This window comes from Mercurialis annua, linkage group LG5 (genome assembly GCF_937616625.2).
Source record: "Mercurialis annua linkage group LG5, ddMerAnnu1.2, whole genome shotgun sequence".
In the NCBI taxonomy this organism is placed as follows: Eukaryota; Viridiplantae; Streptophyta; class Magnoliopsida; order Malpighiales; family Euphorbiaceae; genus Mercurialis; species Mercurialis annua.
In genome coordinates, this window is record NC_065574.1 from 51,176,354 (window position 1) to 51,203,807 (window position 27,454).

The 27,454-nt window shown below is 30.5% G+C and overlaps 2 protein-coding genes across 2 annotated transcripts; both read left to right on the forward strand.

The window, feature by feature from the left end:
* Positions 1 to 7,750: 7,750 nt before the first annotated feature.
* On the forward strand, positions 7,751 to 8,710 carry LOC126682127 (21 kDa protein-like). The gene has a single exon (XM_050377705.2). The coding sequence runs from the start codon at positions 7,772 to 7,774 to the stop codon at positions 8,459 to 8,461; it is 690 nt and encodes a 229-aa protein (XP_050233662.1). The 5' UTR covers positions 7,751 to 7,771; the 3' UTR covers positions 8,462 to 8,710.
* Positions 8,711 to 23,632: 14,922 nt separating this feature from the next.
* LOC126682123 (pectinesterase) lies at positions 23,633 to 26,470 on the forward strand. Its single transcript, XM_050377700.1, has 2 exons — positions 23,633 to 24,568; positions 25,534 to 26,470. Exons 1-2 carry the CDS (start codon positions 23,683 to 23,685, stop codon positions 26,223 to 26,225), a joined length of 1,578 nt encoding a protein of 525 aa, XP_050233657.1. The 5' UTR covers positions 23,633 to 23,682; the 3' UTR covers positions 26,226 to 26,470.
* The last annotated feature ends 984 nt before the right edge of the window (positions 26,471 to 27,454 follow it).

A 27,454-nucleotide genomic window follows, 5' to 3' on the forward strand; every position in this document is an offset into this window, starting at 1 on the left:
TTTCTTAACTATTATTGTAGTCAATATAAATAAAAATTAAATAATAACTAAATTAAAATAATTGTTTGATTAACTCCAAAATGCAGGTGAGTTGGTATGAGTTTCATTCTTGATTTAAATGAGTTCACGGATTCAAACCGTATTCATGTATGTAGCCGTTTAAAATTTGGGGTTAGAGTTTTACCTCTCGCAAGAGACTTGCCCGACTCGAGTTAGAATTAGTCTGAATGTAAAATGTTTAAAATGTCATCTTATAATTGGAACTCATTCAGAACATCTCATGGTAATACCAAAAATAAAATATTTGATTTGACTGATTATTTCATTTAACTAAATAATTAAATTTTTAATTCCAAAGTAAGGAAATAAGAGAGAGCTGAGATGTCTGCTCTGAACCCTAAAACTGCCGCAAATCCTCCGTTTGCACCAGTTCAGGCGGCCAGAACCACCCAGGATCACAGTTTATCATCAGGTACCACCCTTTATTTCGAGAATTACCCGGATCAATGGTTTTATTCGGATTTACAAAGGGCTTTTGCAAAGTATCTTATTCGAGGAAGGGTCACTATTGCTCGGAAGATGAATCGATCAAACAAACGTTTTGGATTTCTCCACCTGGATCCAGAACAGGATGTTAGAGACTCTTTATACAGATTGAACAATGTTTATATTGGTTCAATGAGGATTAGAGCCTATGTCTCTAAGTTTCCAAGCCCTAAACCTAAATCCATGCAACGTCCAAGAACTGTTGATGCCCCAATCAGAGTTCGCGCCTTTTCACCTTCCTTGAGAGATTCACGATCTTATGCCCAGGTGGTTAACAAAACACCGATTGTTTTTGAACCATCCTCGAACTCACCTCGTCCTTGTTCATCAATTGTTTCTGTCAAGGATATACAGGACCTCCTAAACATATCTTCATTCCTTCAGAATCATGGAATAATTTATGAATCCTTCTCTTTGCTTGGTGGTAATTATGTCCTGCTTAATTTCTACAACGAGGAAGATAATCTTCAATTCGGTAAGGTTTTTCATACCTTGACAGGTTTTTTCTCAACCCTCAATCCTTGGGATGGATCGTTTAACTCGGGTGAGAGGTTTGCTTGGATTAATATATCGGGAGTCCCATTAATTGCTTGGGAAGATCGGTTTTTTAAATTCATAGGTGACAAGGTGGGGAATGTGATTTCTCTTCATCCTTTGTTATCTTGCAAAGACCGTATGGATTGCGGATCAGTTCTTATCTCGACAAGCTTGGGTCTTATTGATTGTGATTATGCAATTACAATCAAGGGTCAGATTTTTAATATCCATGTGAGGGAATCGGATCTGCCTGTGGTCTGGAACAATTCCTTTGATGACGAATCCTCAGATTCAGAAGCTGAATCAAGCGACCTTCAAAAGGAGCAGAATCCTTATATTTCTGCTGAAAGAGATTTATTAAAAGCTAGGAATGCTTTGACCTCTCACAGTCCCGAAACATTGCAGGTTATTGCTTCGAACCAGAAATCCTCACACTCAAGTGAAAAAAGAATTTCTTTAACCAGTTCAGACGTCAACTCAGTTAATTCGCAAGCTACCTTTCCTAACCCAGATTCATACTTCATCACGCAACGCAAGAAATTCAAGAAAATAACTCCAACAGGAAAACTGAACTCATGCTCCCATTGTTCGAATTCAGCAGAATCAGACACCATGATTAATGACTTCAATTCGAAGCTCCCTCAGCCCCAATCAGTTGAAGACTCAGAAGCAAAAAAGACATGGGACATTGGCATGCAATTGGGATTATTTTCAGCAGAGAATCAAGATGAGATTCTTAGGCTTTTAACACAGGCCTTAGACAAGGAGGTACCTACAATCTGATTTTCTCAGATTTTACAAGGTTTTTTATCTTTAATGATTAGTCATTTTAATTGTGTTGCGTGGAATTGTCGAGGTGGGCTTACTTTTTCAAGAAAGCAGCGTGTTATCCGATCTCTGATATCTAAGAATCGGCTTAATATTATTGGTTTGATTGAAACAAAGAAAGAATCTCTTGATGAGTTTTTAATTAGTCGTCTTTGGCCTACAAATGATTATGGGTTTTGTTTTTCTCCTTCTTCTGGAGCATCGGGAGGTCTCGCTTGCATTTGGGATTCATCATTAGTGACTCCAACTAACATTATTACTCAACCAAGATGGATTTGTATAGACTTTGAGCTGTCTTCAATCCAATTCCGGTTTATTTTGGTTTATGGATATTCTAATCAGGTGGACAGATCACAGCTTTGGTTTGATATTCAACAGGAATTGCAGTCAGAGAGGAATTGTTTCCTGATGGGAGACTTTAATGAGATTCTTCATCCGGATGAGAGATGGAATTTTACTGGGTATACTTCAGGTATGCGTGAGTTCATGGAGTTCATTCAAAGTTCTAATTTGACAGAGGTTGATCTAAATGGTCGCTACTTCACCTGGCATAATAGTACATCTAGATCGAAGATTGATAGATGCTTTGTAACTCCCTCCATTTACTCTACTTGGCCACATTTAATTTTGAAAGCTCTTCCAAGAAGTTACTCGGACCATGTTCCGCTTATGTTTAATTCGGATGTTGCCTTAGATTGGGGACCAAAACCTTTTAAATCAATAAATGCTTGGTGGACTGATCCTTCATTTTACAACTTGATTCAAGGTTCTTGGGCTGCCATAAAATCGAACTATCCAGGGGCAGATTTGGTTACTAAGTTACGAGAGCTCCGTATCATAATCAAGGCATGGAATAAGAATTGTTTTGGTAATTTAAATACCAAATTTGAAACTGTTCAGGCAGAGATCAATGATTTAGAGGCTGAGATGGATCTTGGAGAAATTTCAGATTTAAACAAGACTAGATGGGCAGCTTTACACGCAGATTACTCTATGATTTCGAAGCAAATTGAGTCTCTTTGGCATCAGAAGTCGAGACTGAATTGGAATTTACATGGCGACAAGAACACAAAGTTTTTTCACACTATTGCTTCGGTGCACTCTCGCAGCAATTTGATTACTGAAATTATGGTGGATAACCAAGTTTTTTCCTCTCCAGATGACATCAGACAGAACATCCATAATTTCTACAAGAATTTGTACAGGAAGAAGAATTCAGCAGCTTTCTCTCTTGATAGGTTGCGGATCAAATCTCTTTCTCAAGAACAGGCAGCTGACTTGGTTAGAATGTTCTCTGAAGAAGAAATTTGTGCGGCTTTATCTGATTGTGACGATAATAAAGCTCCGGGTCCAGATGGGTTTAACTTCTTCTTTTACAAAAGAGCTTGGAGTATTATTAAGAATGACTTCTTAGAGTTGTTTTCGACTTTTTTCAGCTCGGGTTTCTTCCCTCCGGGTTTGAACACAGCGTTTCTTGTCCTTATTCCGAAGTTGAAAGGTGCCTCTGATATCAAAGATTTTCGGCCTATCAGTCTAATTAACGGGGTCTTCAAGCTTATATCTAAGGTATTGGCTAATAGATTATCTATTTTTCTTCCTTTAATTATCTCAGAGAACCAATTCGGTTTTATTAAAGGAAGAAACATTCATGATTGTCACATGATTGCTTCAGAATTGATTCACTTAACCAACAGAAGAAAGGATCAAGTCTTTTTAATCAAGCTTGACTTCAAAAAAGCTTTTGATTCTATTTCATGGGATTTCATTTTGAAAATGTTATCTAAGATGAATTTTGATAAAGTTTGGATTAAGTGGATTTCTTCTTTTTTCGACTCAGCCCAGTTATCAGTTTTAATTAATGGCAGTCCTTCTAAGAACTTCAATATGGGCAGAGGTGTTAGACAAGGTGACCCGATATCTCCGATGCTATTTGTATTAGCAGTTGAAGGATTGAAGGCAATTATTTCAAATGCAATAAACTTGGGCTTGATTGATGGTGTTCATGTTGATGGGTATCCTGAACCGATCTCTATACTGCAATTTGCTGATGATACTTTATTATTTATTCCTAATGATCTTGGCATGATTAGGAATTTATTACGCATTCTTCGATGCTTCGAGTTGGTTTCAGGATTGGAAATCAACTTTCAGAAGTCGGCAATCATTGGGCTTAACGTTGACGAAGCTTCTACTTCTGCGGCATCAGAAATTCTTAACTGTAAGATTGACTCTCTGCCTTTTGTTTATTTGGGACTTCCTCTTTCAGCTAAGTCCGTAAGAGCCAAGCTTTGGGACCCTATAATTGACAATTTTTCGACACAATTAGCGACTTGGAAAGGTAATCTACTTTCTCCTGCAGGCAGGCTAACTCTGATAAAGTCTGTTCTTAGTAGCCTTCCTGTTTTCTATTTGTGCTCTTTCTCGATTCCTCAGTCGGTGATTAATACTCTTGAACGTTATATGAGAAGATTTTTGTGGAGTGGCTCGGGCAATCATATGGGTTTCAGCAAGGTCTCTTGGGTCGATATATGCTCACCGATGGCTAATGGTGGTTTAAATATCACACCTATGCGTATTAAGAACCAATCTCTTCTTTTAAAGTGGATTTGGAAGTTATCGACTCAAAGTAATTGTTCTCTCTGGTCCTCGGTTATTTCATGTAGTTCTAATATTTCAGATTGGCGTGACCTCGACTCGGTAAATACGACCAAGCTATCTCACCTTTGGCGTGGAGTTCATTCATCTTGCGTTAAAAATGTTCAAATTTGGAATGTATTTAAACAGGGACTGTCAGCTCATCTAGGTAATGGTGAAAACATAATATTCTGGACGGATAAATGGCTTGGGGATCAATCTTTATCTTCTTGTTACCCAAGGCTTTTTAGTCTTGCAACAAACAAAAGGGCCACGGTCTTGGAGCTCTTTAATGATAATCTCAGCTGTTACAAGATTACCTGGAATAGGCGTCTTCGTGTGGGGGATCAACAGCTTCTGGATACTCTCTTAGCTCAGCTACAAAACTGCTTACCAAGACCTGATGATACCGATTATTTCTGCTGGAATAAAAAGAACTGCTACACTCCAGCTTGCTTCAGAGTTCTTTATTCTGCTGCTAATGTCAGTTCACATCAGCCAGCTCCTTCTCTTCGTCAAGCAACAGTCCATCGCACAACTCCATCTGCTCTCCAACATGCTTCATCTACTGTTCAGACTGATAATATTCACAGAGCTGCTGGTTTAGGTCGATACAATGCAGCTTTATTTTCGTTCTTTTGGAAATTCAAGCTCCCTCCTCGCATTCTCTTCTTCCTTTGGCTGCTTGCCAGAAACAGAATATCGTCCAATGTCGTTCTTGCTCATAGAGGTATAATTTCTCCTGAGAATTTGGCTTGCTCGTTCTGTTCTTATGATGAGGACAGCCTCCATATAGTTATCCATTGTCGTTTTGCTTGGCAAGTGTGGAACAAGTTGCTTCGTATGTGTAATATCGCTTCGGTGATGCCGGTTTCATTGATTGATTTCTTCTATTTCTGGGATGATTTAGCTGCTAAGAAATTCAGAAATATTTGGCAAACAATATGGTTCTATGTTGTGTGGGAATTATGGAAGACTAGAAACAAGAGAATCTTTAAGAATGAGTTCTTAGATGTTGAGTCGGTGGTGTTTTCTTCGATTTGCAAAGCGGTGGAATACTACAAAGACAACAATCAAGCTTTTGTTTACACCGGAAATGATGTGTATAGGAATTTATTTTTCTTTTGTAAATTCAATTGAATTTTCGCCTTTCTTAGGCATTTGCCAATCACGACTTTGTGATTGAGCTAATAAACCCATCATTTATCTAAAAAAAAAAAAATAATTAAATTTTATTAAAAATAATTATCACAAAGAAAAAAAATAATTTTGATATTAATTATTTTTATATAATTAGTGACCATTTGATTTTTTTTTTAAATCCAAAAAGTTACAGAAAACCTTTAAATTATTAAAATATTTTTAAAATTCAAAAAGTATATGTAAATAACAATGCGGTTAGTTCAACCTATTGAAATAATTCAAATAATTTATCTTAAAACTGAATCAAATTGAATAATTGAAATTTTCAAAAATTTTAACTACGAGTTAAATTAATTAAATCTAAATTAATTTTAAATTGTTATTTAATTTGGTCGGTTAATTTGGTTATAATATGCACTAATATTTGACATGCAACTATCCAAGTAGAGCAATTGATTATGTATGTAGGCAACTGCCGCATTCTCAAAAGTTAGTGAAAATGGAACCGACCGTGCTATGGTAATGCTAGCTTCTCCTTTACTACACTGCATGCGCAATTTCTCCACTCAAATTTACATAACATTAAGATATTGCCTCCACATTTACCTACCCATGTTTTTTTATTTTTTATAAACATTCATAAGATTATAGTAAGAGATTTTTAAATGTGTTTTCTTAAAAAAACGTTAGTCAGAATGATCTATTTTAAAATATTTATTATTTACTTGATGCTACCAAAAAGAAAAAATAATTTAAAGCATAATCTATATTTTAGGATGAATAAAAATGTCATTTTTAATTGCATGATTGTCTCTATGGTACTATGATAAAAATGGTGTCCTATGATAAAGCCAAGTTTATAATAAACTTTTTAAATGTTCAGAACACCCACAAAAAGAAAAAATATAAAAGAGAAAAAAGGTTGTAGATTTAAAATTTGGAAAATAAAAAGAGGAATATATAGGTGGTGATGGCCAACAAAAGATTGCAAATGGCCCATCATGTCGGAGTTTAATTTGCAAAACTCCATCCAAACTAATTTATGCTATTCTAGTCTTCGTAAGCAACCCACTTTATATATTTTAAAATTGTTTGAAGACCTTTTCTTAAAAAAAAAAAATTATTTGAAGACCTCTTTGTGTTATAAACAATTAATTTATGTAATTAAACAATTTAATTACTTAAATAAAATGAATAATTACTTTGAGATGAAAAAGGTATTATTTTTTTTATATATATAATTAGGGTTGGGGGAGTGAGGTTCGAACACGAGACCCCTTACCCAGATGCCTGTGGCTATTACTACTACGCTACAAGAGCACTGGTAAAAAAAGATATTATATAAATAAAATAATGTACGAAATTAATATTTATACAATTACTAAAATTGAAATGATATTTTTATATATAAAAATTTTTATGTGATATTTTTAAATTTATAATAAAATTATGAAAATACTTTATTTTATAATTTTAAATTCAAATAATTCACTCACTTTGTAAGAAAAATAAAAAAATTAACAAATGTATATTATCAGAATGTAGGTGTTTCTATATTCAAATGGTATTCTTTCTATTTCATTTTTGTTATCTAAATAATTGTGTTCGAATTTTAGTGGCAAATTCTTTAAAAAATTTATTGTCATTTTTTTTAATCAGAGATAATCTTATTCTAAGTTAGTTGTTATAATCTATTCTATGTTAAATCCGCCTAAACAGGGCGGCGCTGCGGCTCGAAACAAATACCTAAAATATGCATTTGAACGACCTGGCCAACTGGGCCAGACCTCACTGGCATTGTCATCTTTTATTTAAACTAATGGAATAGAAAAACTATTTATTTCCGCATTAAATTTTAACTCACCCATATAAAGTTATTTTTATTATTTAAATATACGTTTAATCTATTTTTATACGTATATTTTAACTAAAAACTACGTTTAGGAAAAAAAATACAGACCAATGAAGTATAGTGGCAATCATTGTAATTATATAAAATATAGATAGACATAAAAGTAATTCACTCAACAATCCACCATAGCCCCCCAATCCCAATATAAATACGCTGAAACCAAACAAGAAAATGCTCAATATCAATCCCAAACAACACACTTTCCTTCATTTCACACACTCCCAAACAAAAACCATAACCGTCAAAATGAAAACAGAATCCCAACGGCCAACTCTCCTCCTCTTCGCCGCCGCACTCCTCCTCCTCACAGCCACCGCCGACGATCCCACCGCTCAATCCAACTCCACCAACTACATCCGTACAAACTGCGGCACCACATTATATCCCGACATCTGCTTCTCATCACTCTCACGTTACGCGAGCGCTATCCAGCAAAATCCAAGAAGACTCGCTCACGTAGCCATCGGCGTCAGTCTCTCAAGAGCTCGCCACGTGGCGGCGTACGTGTCAAACCTCTCACGCGAAGCAGACTACAGCTCCGATCATCGAGCGGCTGCCGCTCTCCATGACTGTTATTCAAATTTTGGAGACGCAGTCGATGAGATTCGCGGCTCTCTCAAGCAGATGCGGCAGCTTGGAGCCGCTGGCTCGTCGGCGGAGGCGTTCCGGTTTCTGATGAGTAATGTTCAGACGTGGATGAGCGCTGCTTTGACTGACGAGGACACGTGTACGGATGGTTTTGAGGATGTGGCGGATGGAGAGGTGAAATCGGAGGTGTGTGAGCGTGCTGCGGTGGCGAAGAAGTTTGTTAGTAATGCGCTTGCGCTGGTTAATAGCTATGTTGCTCAAGGAATGGTTTAGTGATATGAAATTTGGTTAGTTTTTTTTTAACATTTTGTGTGAGTGGAATGGAATATACAGTAGGCACTGTTGAGTGAGCTTTGCTGTCTGACTTGTGTATATGTTTTATTTTTTTCTTGAAATTGTGAGTAGGTTTTAAAGGTGTGGTGTTTGCCTGTTTGATTTCTTACTTCTCGGCTGATTGAATTGGGAGGGAAAGTTTTTGTCAAAATAATTTTGTTAAATTTATTTAAAATGCTAATTTGTATTTGATTTGTTTGTAGTGTCAAAATATTTATCAATTTTATGGAATAGTTTGACGTTGCTTGAAAATTTACTAAAATTAATAGAATTTTGAAGTGTATATCAGTAATAAAATATTTTTATTATAATTACTAAAATATCCTATTAAAGAAAATCACTATCTTAATTTTTTTTTTGGTGAAAGAAACTGTATGTAGGAAGAAATAAATTCACGATTTTGATAAAAAAATTGAGTAGCGTTTCTACCATTCGAAAAATGGACCATTGGTATCAGGATTTGCTGTTTGTCTCACTTTGTTTAGGGTATTGTACATGTATTTAAAATAGTCATTCATGTTATAATTATAACAAAAATCTATTTTTCTGTACCACCCTCCACCGCCACTATTGCCAGTGCCACTTCAACCACCGCCACCTTCTCCATGGCCGGACTCCATGGCTGGAGAAGTCTGGCCATGGGTGGCGGCAGTCGGTAGTACATGGCAGTATTTTTTAAAGGTGGTTGTAGCCGGAGAAGTGGAAGTAAAAGTAGTCGGAGTATGTCAAATTCGAGGTGGCGGGAGTTAATTTTTTATTTAATTAATTAAATTTATATTATTTATTTAATAATATTTGAGGGTACTTCCCATCGATGGTTGGTTTTCTCGAAATCAGACATCATTTGATTTCCTCGAAATAAGGATTTTAAATTATTAAAATATATTATCTATAATTTATTTAAATTAATTATGGTTTTAAATTATGGAGAAGAATAATTTTTTTGTTCTAATTATGACATCAAGGACTATTTAAAATATATGTTAAAATATAAGGTATCACTTTGAATTTATTTCGAATGAAAATTTTAGGTGGAATTGAAAGTAAAAGATGTGAATTTTGGTATAATCGGCGATTTTACAATGTGAAGTGTAAACCAAAAAAGAGTTAAAATATGGGAGTTTTTTTTTCATACTATTAGTCTATTAAAATCATAAAATGTAGAATTAATAGATTTATAAATTGCACTATTGGAAAGAGACATGGCCATGGGCCGGTTTAGTCCATGAACCGGCCCAGTCAAATTCGAACCTGTCAAATTTGATCCCGGGAAAAAATCGGTTCGGAACCGGTATAAGGTCGGTTCCGGGCCGGTTCAACATTTTTTGGAACTGGATCCGTTGGTTCCGGTTCCGAACCGCCGGATCCAGGTCCAAACCGTAAAAATTTGAATATTTTTAAATTTAAATATATCTAATATATGTTTAAGTATAATAAAGACCATTTATTTAACATTATAGACATTAAATATAATAAAAATCTATTATTTAAGCCTATGAATAATAGAACTCTAAAATTTACGGATATCATATTTATACATCTTATGTTTACACTTGAATTTTATCTATTATTTTTATATCTTTTTCATGTGGGATTATACTCTTGGTAAAAAATATGATGAAGTATTTCATATTGGTTAGAAATTATAAGTTATCACTTGATTATACTTATATATTTAAGCATTAAGGCTAAAGAAAGTAATCCAATACTTTTGAATTTATTTCAAATGACATAAAAACTAGTATATAAAATTTAAATAAAATTTTAATTTATTTAATTTTTGGAGCCGGTCGGAACCGTGAATCGGAACCGAAATCGGTCAGCTCTGAATCAGCGGTTTCAGACTTCTTAAACGGTTCTGGGCCGGTTCATATTTTTATTGAATCGTGAACCGTCGGGTTCGAAACGGAACCAACGGTTCTTGAACCATGGCTAGGTCTAGTTGGGAATGGATGTAAATATATTTGAAATATCTAAATTATAACACAATGCATCAATTGATGAATTTCAATTTTTTTTCCTAGAAAGTGGGGAAATAAATGATTAATTTTGAAGGATTAGGGATCGTCATAATCTATGAATTTTTATGACATTTTTTACACCAAATAGTAAATTTCTATAAAATTTATAGACTCTGCAAAATTCATAAATTTTTTGTTTTTAAAATTCCTCAATATAAATAGTGCATAAGAGTTTTTAGAATTTATATAAATTTTTAAAATTTATAATCTTTGGATTCAAAAAAAATTCATATATGACCACATCTTTTAAAATCTTCAATTTTAGCTAATTTTTTAATTTTCACTTCAATTATAGCCAATTGTTCAAATTCAAGCGAGAACAAATTCAAATAAATCACTCATATTATTCCTTTTTTAAAATTCATTATGATGAAAATACAAATTGAAAATATGAAGTAATACAAACATTAACAACATATTTAAACGTTTTTTCACTTAAGTTTGGATAAATGGTTACAATTGAAAGTGAAAATTGAAATTGAAAACAGGTTAAAATTGAAGATTTTAAAAGATGTGACTGTAAACGAAAAAATATTAAAAAGATAGGGTATTTTTGAGTAGTTAACCCTATATTATGATAAACGACGATATGGGTAATCTATGACTATAATTGCAATTTGTACCAGTATATTCCATATTATGCAATCACATTTTGTTTCATGATTATGTTTCTTTAATTTAGCTTTATTTCAAATTAATTAGTTAGACATAATCAATGCCTCTATTTATGAATGAGAACGGCTTTTTCTTGGACAAACTTTAGCATGCAATGATGATTAATTATGCTAAATCTTGTTTAGATTGTATATTATGGGCAGTTTCCTAATTTTTCGCTACATGGTCAAACCAATACATATTGTTTACAATTAAGCCAATTCCTTGAGAATTTAATTAAGTTTTCTAATGAATATTAAAGAAATTTTTAGATAGATTCAGTTCATCACATTATTTATGGATTAAACCTATCATATTATGACACGTTATTAAAATATGACACTATTGTAATATTACTATTTAAAAGTGTAAGAAAATAATAAATAAAATTATAATAGTGCCGCTTTTTTAATAACGTGTCATAATATGATAGGCTAGTTCACTTATGACGTGGTAGACTGTGTCTACTTAAAAATCTCTCTGAATACTATTGATCTAGTGTGCGAAAAATTCTCAGGTAGACTCAGTCTACCACGTCATCCGTAATGACACGTCATTAAAATAGTAACACTATCGTAATTTTGTGTATTATGTTATAATTACACATTTGAATAGTAATATTAGAATAGTACCACTATTTTAACGACGTGTCATAATGTAATAGGTTTAGTCTACATATGACGTGCTGCACTGAGTCTAACTAAAAAATTCTATGTGTGTGATTTTTCACAGTTCCTTTTAAAATTTCTTTATTCCTTTAAGCAAATGATCAATCTTAGAATATGTATCTATAATCTTTAGTTTCCACAGACATAAAATTATTATTTTTTTGTTGGATAAATTTTATTATATTTCTTGTTTTGGAAAATAACATAAAACTAGTTACCAACGAGTAATATAAATAGTATAAATGTTAAATATGATTCTATTGTGTGTTTAATTTCTAACACAAGCACTTTTCCTCCACTCAATTGTAAAAAAAAAAGGTTAAACTAGTTAACAACAAATATATAATTTCTAGCAAGCGAATAGTTAGATTACAAGTTAGTAAAGGGATAATTTGCTATGGAAAATGATATTTAATCTACCATTTTGTACTTTTTTTATTGTCACTCCTTATGTGGCAGCATTTAATTCGTCCAATTACCCTCCAAAAATATATATCTCAAAAACAATTTTTAATGCATCCACTAGTTTGTTGCCACGTCAGGTGAGTTAAAAAGGTGGGTTAAAAAAGAGGGTTATATAGCACTACTCATTTGCCATTTAGAGAATATAAACAATGTTAACCTAATAAACACACAATTATTGATAAGGTTAGCTGACAAATACACTCACTAAATTAATCAGGTTTTATTAAGAAAAAACACAAAAATATAAAATATTTAAGTGTGAACATAAAGACAAACTACACGTCGTTAGAATGAAAAGGAGGAAATGAGATTTCCAAGAATATTATGAAGTTTCAAGTTTTTGGAATTAGGGATGAAGACATGAGATGAAGATTAGCCCGTGAAACAAACAGATTACGATGACAAAATCCAAAGTATTCTATTTTGTTTAGACTTTGAATTTGGTTTTGCATGGCTAGTAAGAACACAAGCAGACACATGCATTAATTCATTGCCTTATAATACAATTTTATAGGGTTCACGAGATTCAGAATTCTTTTCTGAAAAATTTTAGGTAGAACTGATCTATCATGTATCCTTTCGTATAAGGGTCCACACATATGGTCGCTTGCCTAGTCAGAAAATTTAATCCAAAATTGATGCTGCAGTCTCATCTCAATATAAATTTGGTACTATTGCGGCGGTTGCTTATTCATCTTCCGGAGCAATCAAAGGCCAGTTTTATCTATTTTCCATAGTATATGGGATCTAGGAATATTGGAATTTTTAACTGTTCGAGAGGCTATGGTATTCTATAGTCTTGCAAACGGACGCTCTTCAGGTATTTCAGTCTATTAATTCTCACTCTGTGCAAATTGGTCAGGTTTGGGATATCTGTCAGGATATTTGGCGTCTTCAATATTGTTTTTAAGATTGTCAGTTTAAGCATATCAATCGTCGGTTCAATCAAGAGGCCCATAGGCTGGCGCAATCGGTCAAACATCTATATATCTCTAGTTTTTCTCTTTAAGTTTTTCTTTTTCATCGTATTGTAATAATACTTTTGGTCTCATTGTATTAATATATCTATCTTGGTTTAAAAAAAAGAACCTTAAAATATAAAACCTTAATTAATGATTTTTCGTATCAACACGGAGCTTAATTTGAAGGAATAAAGAAATTTTAAGGTTGACGGAATAAAGAAATTTGCAAAGTGTTTCTTTCACTGCCATTTCTTTTTTCTATTTGTAAAATTATAATTTCACATTTATTAATCATTCTTTATGAACTCTTGGCCAACATAATATTTGTTTGAGTTATGCAGACATTTTAATTTTGAAGCTTGTCTTCAATTTGTTTGACATTTTCGTTAGGGTTTGTTTTGTGTTCTTATTAGCCAGGTTAGCTAGGGAATGAACGAAGATTTTTAGATCTTGAACTTTTCTCTTCGTAATTTACTCTTCTTCTTCATCATATACTTACTTGAGTGGAGAGTGAGTGTTTAAAAACCTCCTTTCGACGTTCTTTCTGACAGTGTTTTTTATTTTTAATCCGGGTATTTTAATAAACCACTATCCTGTTTTCAGTGTCTATCAATATTGATAGAGAAAAGGATATAAAACGTATTTCATTTGAAATAAAATATCAAAATTGTATATATACTTGTGTATGTGTAGATTTATTATGTTATTTTCTGAATGTATATCAGTAAATGATTAGTTGTATTATGAAAGTATTATTTTTAATTTAAAGTCAATGACAAAATTTTACTGTTATTTTAATAATAATTTAGAAAACAAATGTAATTGAATACCAAATATAAAAACATATCAATTTTTATTTATATAATATATATATTTTTATTAAAATTATTTTAAAATGGTACATTAATCATTTTTTAGGAGTATCTTAATTTTGGTATCACTCACTCATTGTGAGGAGTTATTATCTTTGTAGTGTAAATAATTTCACTTCATTTATTGAAGTTTAATATATGATAAAAAAGGGGTAATATTATAAAAAAAATATAAACTATACATGTTTTCTCAATTTATTCACGAATTTTAAAATGTCTCAATTGTATGCGTGAACTTTCATTTTTTCTCAATTTGATACACGGGGTCGTAATATGATGATGTGCCTGTCAAAAATGATGTCCACCTCAACTAAATTACACCAATGATTGAGTGTCGCGTCATCATATGCATCAAATTGAGAAAAAAAATAAAAATTCATGCATACAATTGAGACGTTTTAAAGCTCGTGATTAAACTGAAAAAACATATATAATTTATAAATTTATTTAACATTATGCCTAAAAAAATATGCCAATTATATATAAAATTTAAAAGTTATTACTTTCATAAACTGCTTTCAAAAAGTTCGATTTTTGTAATTATTTTTAAAATAAACCCATATTTTGTAAAAATATATAGCTATACTATATTTTTATTTTTCCAAATTTTTGTAAATAATTTTTAAAATTAATTCTGTGTGTTAGGGTTAAGATAGAAAAGGAAATGGATTATTTTTCTTGCTGGACCTTTGTTTTTCGGCCCATTGTTATGCTCTCATAATTCAGTACGCTTAAAATTTCAAGGCCCCCATTTCAAAATCGAACCAGCAGTTCCATGTATTTAAGGGTTATTTACAAAAAATAAAATAAATAAACTTTTGTATGGTTTAATTATTTAAAAATATTCCAAATGAAAAGACTCCAGTTTAAACAAATAGTAGTTTCATCACTTTTTTTATACGTGATTCAAAATTGGAAAAACTTGAATTTATTTTATGAAATCAAAGCCATTTTTGTAGATTTGGACCAGAAATAATAATTCTCACCGTTTAAAAGATTTGAAACAAAAATCAATGAGAGATCCTCGTTAGGACGAAAGGAAGGACTAAATAATTTTTTTCAGGTCTGATGTTACTCGCCATTAAAATAATTCGAGAACTTCAAATTGATTGCTTAGAAAATATTATTTGCCAACTCAAAAAATCTGCAGTTTATTAAGAAAATAGAAAAGAAAAAGAGAAAACACACATAATAAAATCGTGATTTAATGACGTGGTTTTTTTTTTGTCAGAAGATGATTTCATCTAAGATTAGAAAACGACTACAAAAATTTAGGAGCTAGCCACTAACGGGTTTAAAAGTAAATGCCAATCAGCTGACCAGGATGCTGAGCTGGAGAAAAAGCTGCAATAGAATATAACATATAATAAAAATGTTCTAACGTGTTAGAAACTTTTTAATCCTTAATATTTTTTGATCTTTTGTTAAGGTCCCAAATATTAACAAGTCTAACTTTCTCTGCTAGTTCAATTCTAGAATTTTAAATATGTGAGCAGGATCTTCCAGTTAAGTGGGTTAAGAAATTCTATAAATATTAAGAAAGCTCTAACACCATATTAATAGTTGATTAGAACTTATCTATTTTTTTACAATAATAAAAAAAAAGAACTTACCTTGTACAAAATTAATTGAGTTGTGCTATGAAGCAGAGGCGGAACTAGGGAGGGTCAGCCGACCCTCCTTGCCGGAAATAAAAAATTAAAAAATAATTAATTTTTTGGAATTCTTTAAAAGGGACGGTTATAACGCCCCTAGAAACCGCCCCTACATGTGGCGGTGTTTTCCTTGTAGAGGAGGTTAAAACCGCCCCTAGAACTACAAATTATGCACCGTATTTACAGCCCTTTGATTTTTCTAAATAGTCAAACGTAAAAATTTCGACCCTCCTAAGTTGGAGTCGCGCCACTGCTATGAAGTATTAATCTCTATTTATAAATCACCAATTTTATTTTTTTTTAATTATGTAATGGGAAATTTTTCAATAGAAAACTAAATTTATTTGATATACTTTTGAAAGGTTAAAATAAAAACTCAAATACTAAACTAACAATATTCATAAAAATTTACACAGCATTGATATATTTTTTATTATAATTTATTTGTGCGAATATATAACTTAACTCCAACTTAAGAATTAGTTTCCCTTTATAGGAAACAAAAGCCATTTAAACGTCAATTTAATTGCCATAATTTTAATGAGGTGTTTTATTATGAGTGGCTTAATCTACGGATGACGTGATAGACTCAGTCTACTTAATAATTTCTCTTGCATCCAAATTCTTAGTTGATGACATCAGAACAATTAAAAACCTCAAATGACTTAGTTTTGAAACCTAACAATTCCTGTCACTGAAACTAAAGGAAACGTATTTGTGGGTGATCATTGACACTTCTTGTACGATAATTTAGGTTTGTTTGTAATCACAAATCAACACCAATCGGGTTTTAGCAAACCCCATTCTACATATGATCACCAAATTAGGGTTCCTAATTGTTTGACCTAATAATTTCAGTTCCTTCAGTCTATTGTCAAAATGGTCACTAGTCTAGTCATGAATAATTGTGTTTGATTGTAGCAAACTTTTGTTTATCAATAATGATTTTTTGAAAGTTTGGTTGATTATATAAATTAAATATATGTTGTTTCTAAAACAACTAAATCAAATACTAATGCGTCATTCATTTTAGAAATATGTACCATTCCACAATAATAATAATAATAATAATAATAATAATAATAATATTTTTTTTTATCAATAGGGGAGGGGAAGATGTCCGTGGGAGAAATCAAACCTACGACCTAGTAGAATGCTGCTTAGCGCTTATATTATTTGAGGTACAGCTCATCAGTAAAAATATAATGTTTATAAACATGTATGATACAGAAAATGATAATTGACAAACCGAGCATAAATATCTATCGGCAATACAATCACCTCAATCGTATTAAGATGAAAGCAATTCATGAAAATTAGTTTTGCAGTACGTGTTATGCACATGGCTTGTAGTGTGACTCGTCAATTTATATAATAATTAAATTCATTATAGTTATGTCAATGTTTTTTATTTATAATCAATATTAAATTAGTTAGAGATTTTTATTGGAAAGAAATATAATTACTTCAATTTATTAATTTTTAAAATTGATTGACGTCAATAACATTTACTTTTAAATTACTATAATTATACCAATGCATTTTATGTGTAATATTAAATTAGTTAGAGTTTTTGTTGGATTATAATATATTTTGTGAATTGGATTGAATTTATTATACTAATAAAATATATATATATATTAATGTGTTTTATTTATAGTTCAATTGAATTTGTTGGAATTTTGATCGGATTATAGAATATTTTATGAGTTGATTAATTAATTATATTAAATATCCAAAATTATGATGAAATTAAAAAATATAATTTGAAAATGAAACTTTAATTGAATAATTTCATATTTTAATTAATTATATTAAAAAATATATATAGAGGAGATTTTAATCATATAACATTATTATATATTTAACCTTCTTTGATATAGAATGACAAATGCAGAACTTTCTGAACTTAAATAAATAGCTTAATACATGATTTAACCCCTGAACTTGTACTCTTTCATTCATCTAATGCCTAAACTTAATGTCTCACCTATCAAATCTCTAAATTTGTTAAATAATCCGATTTGACCTCTGAACTTGATAAATATGTAAATACTGAACTCTCCGTGTTCACCTGTCACTTGAAACATTCTAGAAGAAATTGTGTACGGAGTAGTTCAATATTTATGTATTTATCAAGTTCAGAAATCAAATTAGATTATTTAATAAATTCAGAGGTTTAATAGATAAGACGTTAAGTTTAGGAGTTAGATGGATAAAAAGGTACAAGTTCAATGGTCATGTATTCAACCTAAATAAATAATACACATAAGATATGCGCTATCCTCTCATTAGTAATTACAAGTGGGGGTGAGTAAGAACCGAACCAAACTGAAAAATCGAACCGAACCGAACTTAGTTGTTTGGTTCGGTTTTTCGGTGAAAACGGTTTGGTTCGGTTTCTACATTAGGTAAAGTGTGGTGCTCGGTGTTCGGTTTGGTTTGGATATTTTGAAAATCGAACCGACCGAAAAACCGAATTAACCGAACTTTAATATATTTTATATTTTTTAAAAATAATATACATATATACTTATATTTATATATTTTTTGTCTTTAAATCTTTATTATTGTTGATATATGAGTTAATAATTGTTATTTAAACATATATGGAAGTTTATTAGACTCTAATTATTTAATATTTCAATTAATTTTAATATAAAAAATTTTAAAAAAATAAAAAGTAGTGAAATTCGGTTTTAACCGAATCGAACCATACCGAACCAAAATTTTTGGTTTGGTTCGGTTCGGTTTTTTCACCTCCAAACTAAAAGTTTGGTTCGGTTCGGTTCGATTTGAGAATTTACCAAACCGAAAACCGAAAAAACCAAAAAAACCGAAAAAAATTCTAACCGAATCGAACCAAACCGACCTATGCTCACCCTTAATTACAAGCTATGTATGAGTTGTTAAGGTTATAAGGACTGCGACTTGACATACGTGTCAATGCTCATAGAAATTATTAAGGAAAAATAATTGTCTAATTTACCCGACTTCAAATTTAAATCCAAATGTACTATATATAATTATTTAAATGCATGAAAAATATAAAAGCAGTATATAATTTGAAACATTTTTAAATTTATTTTGAAACATAAAATATAAAAAATAATATAATAAGTTTAACAATTAAATTAAAATACCAAATATATTAAAATCTTCTCTATAAAATATTAGAGACAAAAGACAATAATATAAAAATTAAGCCACGCGGCTTATAAAAAGTGAATAATTAATTAACACATAATCGACTCACTACCAACCATAATCTAGACCACAACTTTATGGTATCTTGTACACCTAAACTAAAGAAAGGCTAAATCTTATCAAATCAAGGCCGGAATTTCACGAGCAATATTTGAAAATTTCATCCAAATTCTACACTCCATACACATAGATATATGATAGTGTTTATCTAATTTCCTAACAAAATTTCATCTACTTCCAATTAATGTAATGTTAGGTAATACATGTGATTTTGGGTATTAAAACATATATTTGTCAGTTCAAGATTTTTTTTTTCAATTATTTTGGAAAAAAAGTCTCCATTCCCATAAAAAAAATATTAAAATTAAGTCTTAATGTTTTTTGAAACAAGAGAATTTAATTATCAAAGAAAATGTTGTTACAATTATGAAATTAAAATTAAGAGCATAAATGTCAAATTAGCATGCATGGTCACGCTCTTTAGTAAACATGTTAATAAATACTAATAAATAAAAACAAAAATCATGCGATTCATACTACACTCTATTACACGGCAAAGATAATCCACGAAAAGATTCACTATATGACAATCTTAAAAGTGACACTTCAGGAAATTATTAAAAACAAAAACTAACTACCTTTATAATGTTTAGTATTTAATTTTAATTAAAATATTTATTACTATTTGTATAAAAAAATTGTATACGGGTATGCTTTTTTTTATTTTTTCAAAAGAATGTGTATTTAAATGGCTCATATAATCGATGTTAAGTCCATTATATTTCTCCTTTAGAGGAGTAATTTATTATGTACATGTAATGGTTATTTTATCCTTTATATATTGGTATTTTTTATAATAAAAAAACACTCCTCCCTTTTTTTAGTTGTCCATTTAGAGGCAAAATTGTACAAATTAAGATAGTGCTATTTTTGTTTTAAATTATTATGAGAAATACTAAAATAGTCCCATTAATTAATAAATGCTTTTTAAAGTAAAACATATAGTCATTTATTAGGTATGGTAAATTTGAAAAATAAAGATTAAAATCACTTTGAATCTCTAAATGGACAAGTATTTATAGACAAATAAAATTGGCTAAATGAACTACTAAAAAAACGGAGGGAATAAATGATTCGCAATTAGTGGTTAACTAGATATTGGGGGTATTTGAAATCAGAGATGCTAAAATGAGAAAATATGTTAACAGGGTTAAGTTTTTCTTGAACAAAATTGAGGAAGCGGGAGGAAAATGGAAAATGGTCAAATCTCTAGATCCGAAAATGATGAAACTTATATCCTTGCTAAAACAACGGCATTAGGAGAAAGTTTACCAAAGGTGCAATTTATAGTACAACCCACTTATACTGTGATACACTCGTAAATATTTTTTTACTTTTTTTACATAAAAAAAATATTTTCTAAAAATTAAATATTTTTCAAAAAAAATAAAAAATTATTGAGAAAAAATAATTTTTTTTTTATTTTAAGTATATTTTTTAAAATTTAAAACTAAATTTTTAATAATTATATATTTATTATTTATCATTAAAATATTTTGTTAAATTTTGATTTCTATTCCCAAAAGTTCATTCTCATGGTAAAAAGAGGGAATGGGTGATTCCATTAAAAGGGTAATCACATTTCCATTCCCTAGTGTAATTTGACAAAAAAAACACAAACAATGGGAATCATTCCCATTTTCATTCTCATTCTCCCCTTTTTTTAGCGAACCAAATGAGATTTTTTTTAGAAATATTCCAATTTAATGTATCTGCTTTCAACTTGAACATTCTATATTATATAAAAAAATTACATATTAATCAAATTACAAATTTTAACATAACCTAAAAATAAAATATGAATTTTAAAACTTAATAAGTCAGCCATCAACTTTTTTCGAACCATTTAAACTTGAAAATATGATAATGTGGGTGTCAGGATATATATTGTTATGATACCTAAAACCTATGTAGCACGGAAACGGAAACGGGAAACGGAAACGATACGAAACGGACACGGCGAAACGAAATTTTTCCAAAATGAATGACACGAAACGTGGGGGAAACGTGCAAATAACAAAAATATAGGGATATATTTATAAAAATATTATCTAAATATTTATGATAATTAACAAAATAATTCATTTTAATATACTAATATTTAAAATTTTATAAATATATAAAAAAATATAATATAATTCAACACAAATAAGTATATTTGATGTACTGTGGGCAATGCGAATGTAAAATTTATGGATAACTAGTTAGATTTTTTTATTTGTGGGTAATAATTTTAATTTTTTTACAAATTTTTAATTTTTATTATTTACGGAAACGGCCCGAAACGTTTCGTACGGGTGTCCAAAAGTTTCCAGTTTCCGAAACGTTTCCGAAACGGGAAACGCAACTTTATCGAAGTTTCCGTGCTTCTTAGCCTAAAACTATACGTTTTTCCGAGCTAGTAACTAGTATTGTCAAATTTCATAATTCATTAATCGCAAAATACAATAAAGTTTATGTTCTTTACAATTAACCCTAAAATGTATTTCAACATTAAAATTTTATAGCAAATTTTATTAATTATATGATCATATATACAGTATAGGTCGAATCTGAATTAATTTAATCAATATATATATTGATAAACTTAAAACGTAGGGATGGAGATTAAAGTAGTTCCAAAAGGAAAATGGGTAAATTGTCTTTTATAGCTGACCAGAATTTTCAAAGTCATGAATATTCTTGTACAAATATACACTATACAATAAGTCACTGTTTCTTCCTATATTTTCTAATTATGTTATTTTCATGACTTTTTCTGAATAATTAGTAAGTAAACGATAGATATACGAAAATGCCTCGAATATCATATGCATGCCGTAATGGAGTCGTTCCATTCGAAATATATAGAACTTAAATCCTTAACACAATATTATTATCTAAAAATGCATAATTGATTTTAATATATCATATACCAAAGACTTAATGGTGAAAAAAATTAAACATTTACGACTTGTTACAATTTAAACCAAACCTTTGAATTTTTATAAGAATAGCCAAATTGCATTTTTTAATTATATAATAGCCAGATTTATTGTTTTCAATTAAGATATTATGCTATTATTTTTTTTTATATATAATATATATACTAAAAGTCACAAAAAGTAGCAAAAATATTCAAAAATATTCACATAAAAAATCAGTTTGGCTATTATTGCAACAAAAAAATGCAATTTAGCTATTATTGTAAAAATTAAAAGGTTTGGTTTAACGATAACTATTTGCAACCCAAATTATTAGATCAACGATAACTATACAAGAGGTTGTTTGGTCGTTAAAAAAGAAAGGAGAAATCGAAATAAAAATTAGATGATTGTCATTATTTGTGTTTGTGTCAAAATGTACTAGGCAATAAAAATATGATTGCCCCATTAATGGAGATCCCCCTCCCCCCCAACCCCAAAACCCAATCCATGGGAATGGACTTTTCATTCCCATGTGAATCAAAATGTAATAAAATATCTTAATAATAAAAAAATTATATTCAAATATCTATTTTAAAAAATAAAAAAGTTTATTTAAAATAATAAAAAATAATTTTTTTAATTAAAAATATTTTGTTAAGAATATAAAAAATATCTATTTTTTAAAATAAAAAATTAAAAAAAATTAATAAAAATATCTTCTCATTCGATCCCCAAATCAAACGGCCCCTAAGATGGTTGTGAAGAATATAAAATATCAAGTTTCAATGGATTAGATTAAAATATTTAAAGATATTGATTATATATATATATATATATTAAAACGAAAAAAAATAAATTATCTAGATCTAATAATTTAGATGAAGAAAGGGTTAACGTGGCCCTCAAATTAATTTGTACTTTCTTGATTCAACTAAGTTTTCAAACTTGTATTTCGAATCAGGCTAGTCATTTTTTATTTTATTAGTCAGTAAAATCCCTAAATTTGTGTTTTGGGGTCAAATAACACGCATTTTAAGTGGTTATTTAACCTAAGTTAAAAGAGTTTTGAGGATTTAGTTTATCCGAAAAAATTTGAGCCTTAATAAGTCAAAACAGATTTTTTTGATTTCGAGACACAAATTTGAGAGTCGCGTTGACCCTTTATTCATTTAAATTTTATTGGCATAATAATTTTATCTATCATAATAATATATATTCAAATTGAAAGAAATATTTTTAGAAAGTAGTTTCGACTGTCCATTTGTTAATTTTATAAATTTTAAAAATTATATCCAATTGGTAAATAAAAGGATTTGAAAGTCTTATTAATTACATAATTTTTTTAAATCCTTTAATTTATTTTTCTGATAAATTAAATGTTAAAAATAAGAAAGAATTTCCCATTTATCCAAGGCCTTGTATACTTGATTAATTAATTAGGTAAACTCACGACAAGTCAAGAACTCAAAAAGATTCTTTGTTAATATTTACGTAACCATCATGCAATGTGAATGATTTAATTATATGCATGCCCCGCCCAATACGTGTTTGAATTAAACCCTAATAATAGATTTTCTGTACCAAACCTAACTTAAATTGTGGCCTATATATACCATCCTCCTTCACCAATTCGTTCATCAATTCAATTTCAACACCATACACAAAAAAATATTTTCTTTAATTCCCTCTCTATGGATAAGATATTTCTACCAATTTTTTGTGCTCATTTACTATTTTATTTAGGGTTTATCCATGCTTCTAAACTAATAACTTCATGTAACCAAACCCCTTACCCGGAAATATGCAACTATTACATCAACACAAACCTCGTACAAACCCTAGATCAATCGGCAACAACGTTCTCCTTTCGTGATCAATCCGTTCTTGTAACTTTAAATCAAGCAATCAAATCGCATCAAACGATCAAGAATTTAAATTTGAGATCACTTGATGAGAAATCAAAGTTAGCATGGAATGATTGTATCGAATTACACGAAAATACAATCGAACATCTCAACCGTTCATTGAGCTCTACCAATTCAATCGACTCTCAAACATGGCTAAGTGCAGCCATAGCTAATCAACAAACTTGCCAAAATGGGTTTATTGATTTAAATTTAAATTTAAATTTAGACTCGATGCCGTACATGCTAAGTAACCTCTCAAAACTACTCAGCAACTCACTAGCTACTAATAAATTTTCTCAGCAATATTCTACTTCTACCAAACAAATTACCGGCCGTCGATTATTGCTCGCCCCTGGTGGATATCCGTCATGGGTATCCGCCGCTGATCGGAAACTTATCGGGGCTGCTCCGAAAGAAGATATTATTGTAGCACAAGATGGTTCTGGTGATTATACGACCATAAATGAAGCTGTGGCTGCAGCTGTTGGTCGAAGAAAAGGGACTGGGAGATTTGTGATATATGTGAAAAAAGGTGTTTATAAGGAAAATGTTGAGATCAAGAGATCTATGAAGAATTTAATGTTTGTAGGAGATGGAATTGATGCTACTGTTGTTACTGGTAGCAAGAATAATCAAGATGGTTCCACAACTTTTGGGTCTGCAACTTTTGGTAAGTTAATTTACATACGCGAAGGTTTTTAAATTATATTTTTGTGTTTTAATGAAATAGAAAACGTATTTCTTCATTGTCACCAAATTTATGATTTTGTGCACCTTTTTAGATACATGCATGTTGCAATGTGCATTCATTTTGAATCGAATCGAATTAAAACTTTATTTTATTTTAAGATCAAACCAAAGTTATATCATAACATGATGGCTACTAGAAAGGTGATAAAAACAACTCAGTCCACTACGTTAGACTTAGCTCCTATAGGCAATTGACCACAAACTATCACATATCGTAATTGTACTAAGTAAGGTCTCAATCGAGATCCATTAAAATCTCGCAAGCAATTTTTTTTATGATTATTCAGTTTGAATGTGAATTAGTATGGTATCGAATATCGAATTATTAAAAAATAAAAAACAATTAGCACCTAATTTCTTCTTTCATGCGCATCAAGCTACCGTATTTTTCGAGTGGTTTGAGTTTCAATCCGGACAGGATTGATTGATTGAAAAATTACAAAAAATAGCCATTTCTTACAAAATCTTTTTAAAAATATTGATTTTCAACTATTTTATATTTTGCTTTTAATTATAGCCATATATCTAATTTAATGTCATATTCATTTTAAAAAGTTAAAGCTTTTTGATATTTTTTAATTCTAACCAAATGTAACATTTTCTCAATTAAAAAATATTTTTTAATATTAGAATAATAACTCACAAAACTAAAAGATTTGGTCTAAATAAGAAATATCAAAAACATCCAGCCTTTTTACATCTAAAAGTAATTACCTAAAATTAAAATATATTTATTAAAAATTAATTTTGAATATTTTGACCGCATTAGTTGATGATTCTATTTAGGTGATTAAGGCTAAAAAATAAATATGCCATAGTTGATGATTCTGTTTGTATTTATCTTTATAATATGATGTATAATAAAATCTGTTCATGACCGTGAAGCTGTCTCCGGGCCGGGTTTCATAGCAAAGTACATGACATTCGAAAACACAGCCGGACCGGAGAAACATCAAGCCGTAGCACTCCGTTCCGGTTCCGACTTCTCAGTATTCTACAGCTGCAGCTTCAAAGGATACCAAGACACCTTATACATACACTCTCAGAGACAATTCTACCGCAACTGCGACATTTACGGAACTGTCGACTTCGTATTCGGCGACGCCGTTGCCGTACTACAAAACTGTAATATTTACGTTAGAAAACCGATGAGTGGCCAAAAAAACACGGTAACAGCACAAGGAAGAAAAGACCCTAATGAGAACACAGGCATAGTTATTCATAATTCAAATGTGGTGGCAGCTTCTGATTTGATGCGAGTTTCGGGTTCTTTCGAGACGTATTTGGGTCGGCCGTGGCATGAATATTCAAGAACTTTGTTCGTGAAGTGTAGTTTAGATGGAGTTATTAATCCTGCCGGTTGGTTACCCTGGAGTGGCGATTTTGCCTTGAGTACTCTTTATTATGGCGAGTATATGAATATTGGGAGCGGTTCGAGTACCGGAAGGAGAGTTAATTGGCCTGGATATCATGTTATAACACAGGCTACGGATGTCGGAAAATTCACCGTCGGGAACTTTTTGAACGGAAATTCGTGGATTCCGGTGACCGGCGTGCCTTTTGATTCTGGTCTATGAGTGAGTTTTTGGCTAGAGGGAGGTACGTTTGCGTATCTGTGACATGATGAGATGAAATTGTGGTATAGTCTGGGGTAATGACTTGATTAGTTGTGCAATATTGTATAGTTAAAATTATGTTCCATGTAGAACTTGTAACATGGGTTTTGTGGTTCAATTTCGTCCCTTCAAGATAAATAATTAAGTGTAATTGGTTTTGAAAATGAAACAGAATTGTCCAGTTTAATTTACTGGGAGTGATAGATCGATATATAAATATGTGAACACATTACTTTACAACCCTCAAATTTGTCATAATTTACATTTTAATTTTTCTTATTTGAAAATCAAACGATTTGATCTTTCACTTATGATTATGTTAACAATTCAGAGATCTCCGTCTATATTTTGTGTTAGTCAATCAAATCAAAAGACTTAAGAGTAAATTAATTTCAAATTTAAGGGACGAGATTGAAGATAATGTCGTTTTTTTTAAATTATTTTTTTTAGTCCTTCGACTCAATTGACTAAAACAAAAAAATGAACCGAAAAATTAACCGGTTGACGGAAATAAAATTGAGAAACCAAATTATTCTATTTTCAAATGAGAGAGACCAATTATGATATGTATGAAGGGTTTCAAAATAATTTGCTCTAAATATATTTATATATGCACTGTATCACAATAGAAAGCATGAAATACTAAGATTCCATATTAATTGATTTATAATCTTTTTACACAAATTTTTAATATCAGCTAGTAATTACAGGCCTCATTAGCTGCTCCGGCACCTGTTTCTCATTTTTTCGTATGCTGCTCTCCGATCAAGGAGCGATAGAAACCCAAAGATATTATGATTTTACAAGATTAGATTTAATCGTATAAAAAGCTATAAATAATAAGAAATACACTTCAAACAAACATCAATAAATTGACCAGACATCATTATTGAAATGCTCTGAATTTGTAGATATAAATATAGTGATCGAATGATCAAGAAAAAATAATAATAATAATAATAAATGATGTATGATGCAACAAACAGTCAACAAAAATAATGCATACATCCACAAAATTTTACCAGCTAGCTAGAGATAGATTAGATGGGTTCTTTTAGAGCAGATTCATTATGTATTATGAATTGATACAGATGCATTTACAGTTGTGGACAATTGAGTATGATATGGACATGAAACTAAAAGAAGGGAGACATAATCATAGAGGTAAAGATATGTCTGGTCTTTCACTA

Coding starts and splice junctions, on each gene's coding strand:
- LOC126682127 (XM_050377705.2), top strand. CDS start 7,772: ATGCTCAATATCAATCCCAAACAACACACTTTCCTTCATTTCACACAC.
- LOC126682123 (XM_050377700.1), top strand. CDS start 23,683: ATGGATAAGATATTTCTACCAATTTTTTGTGCTCATTTACTATTTTAT. Junction 24,569..25,533: donor TTTTGGGTCTGCAACTTTTG/GTAAGTTAATTT, acceptor ATGACCGTGAAG/CTGTCTCCGGGCCGGGTTTC.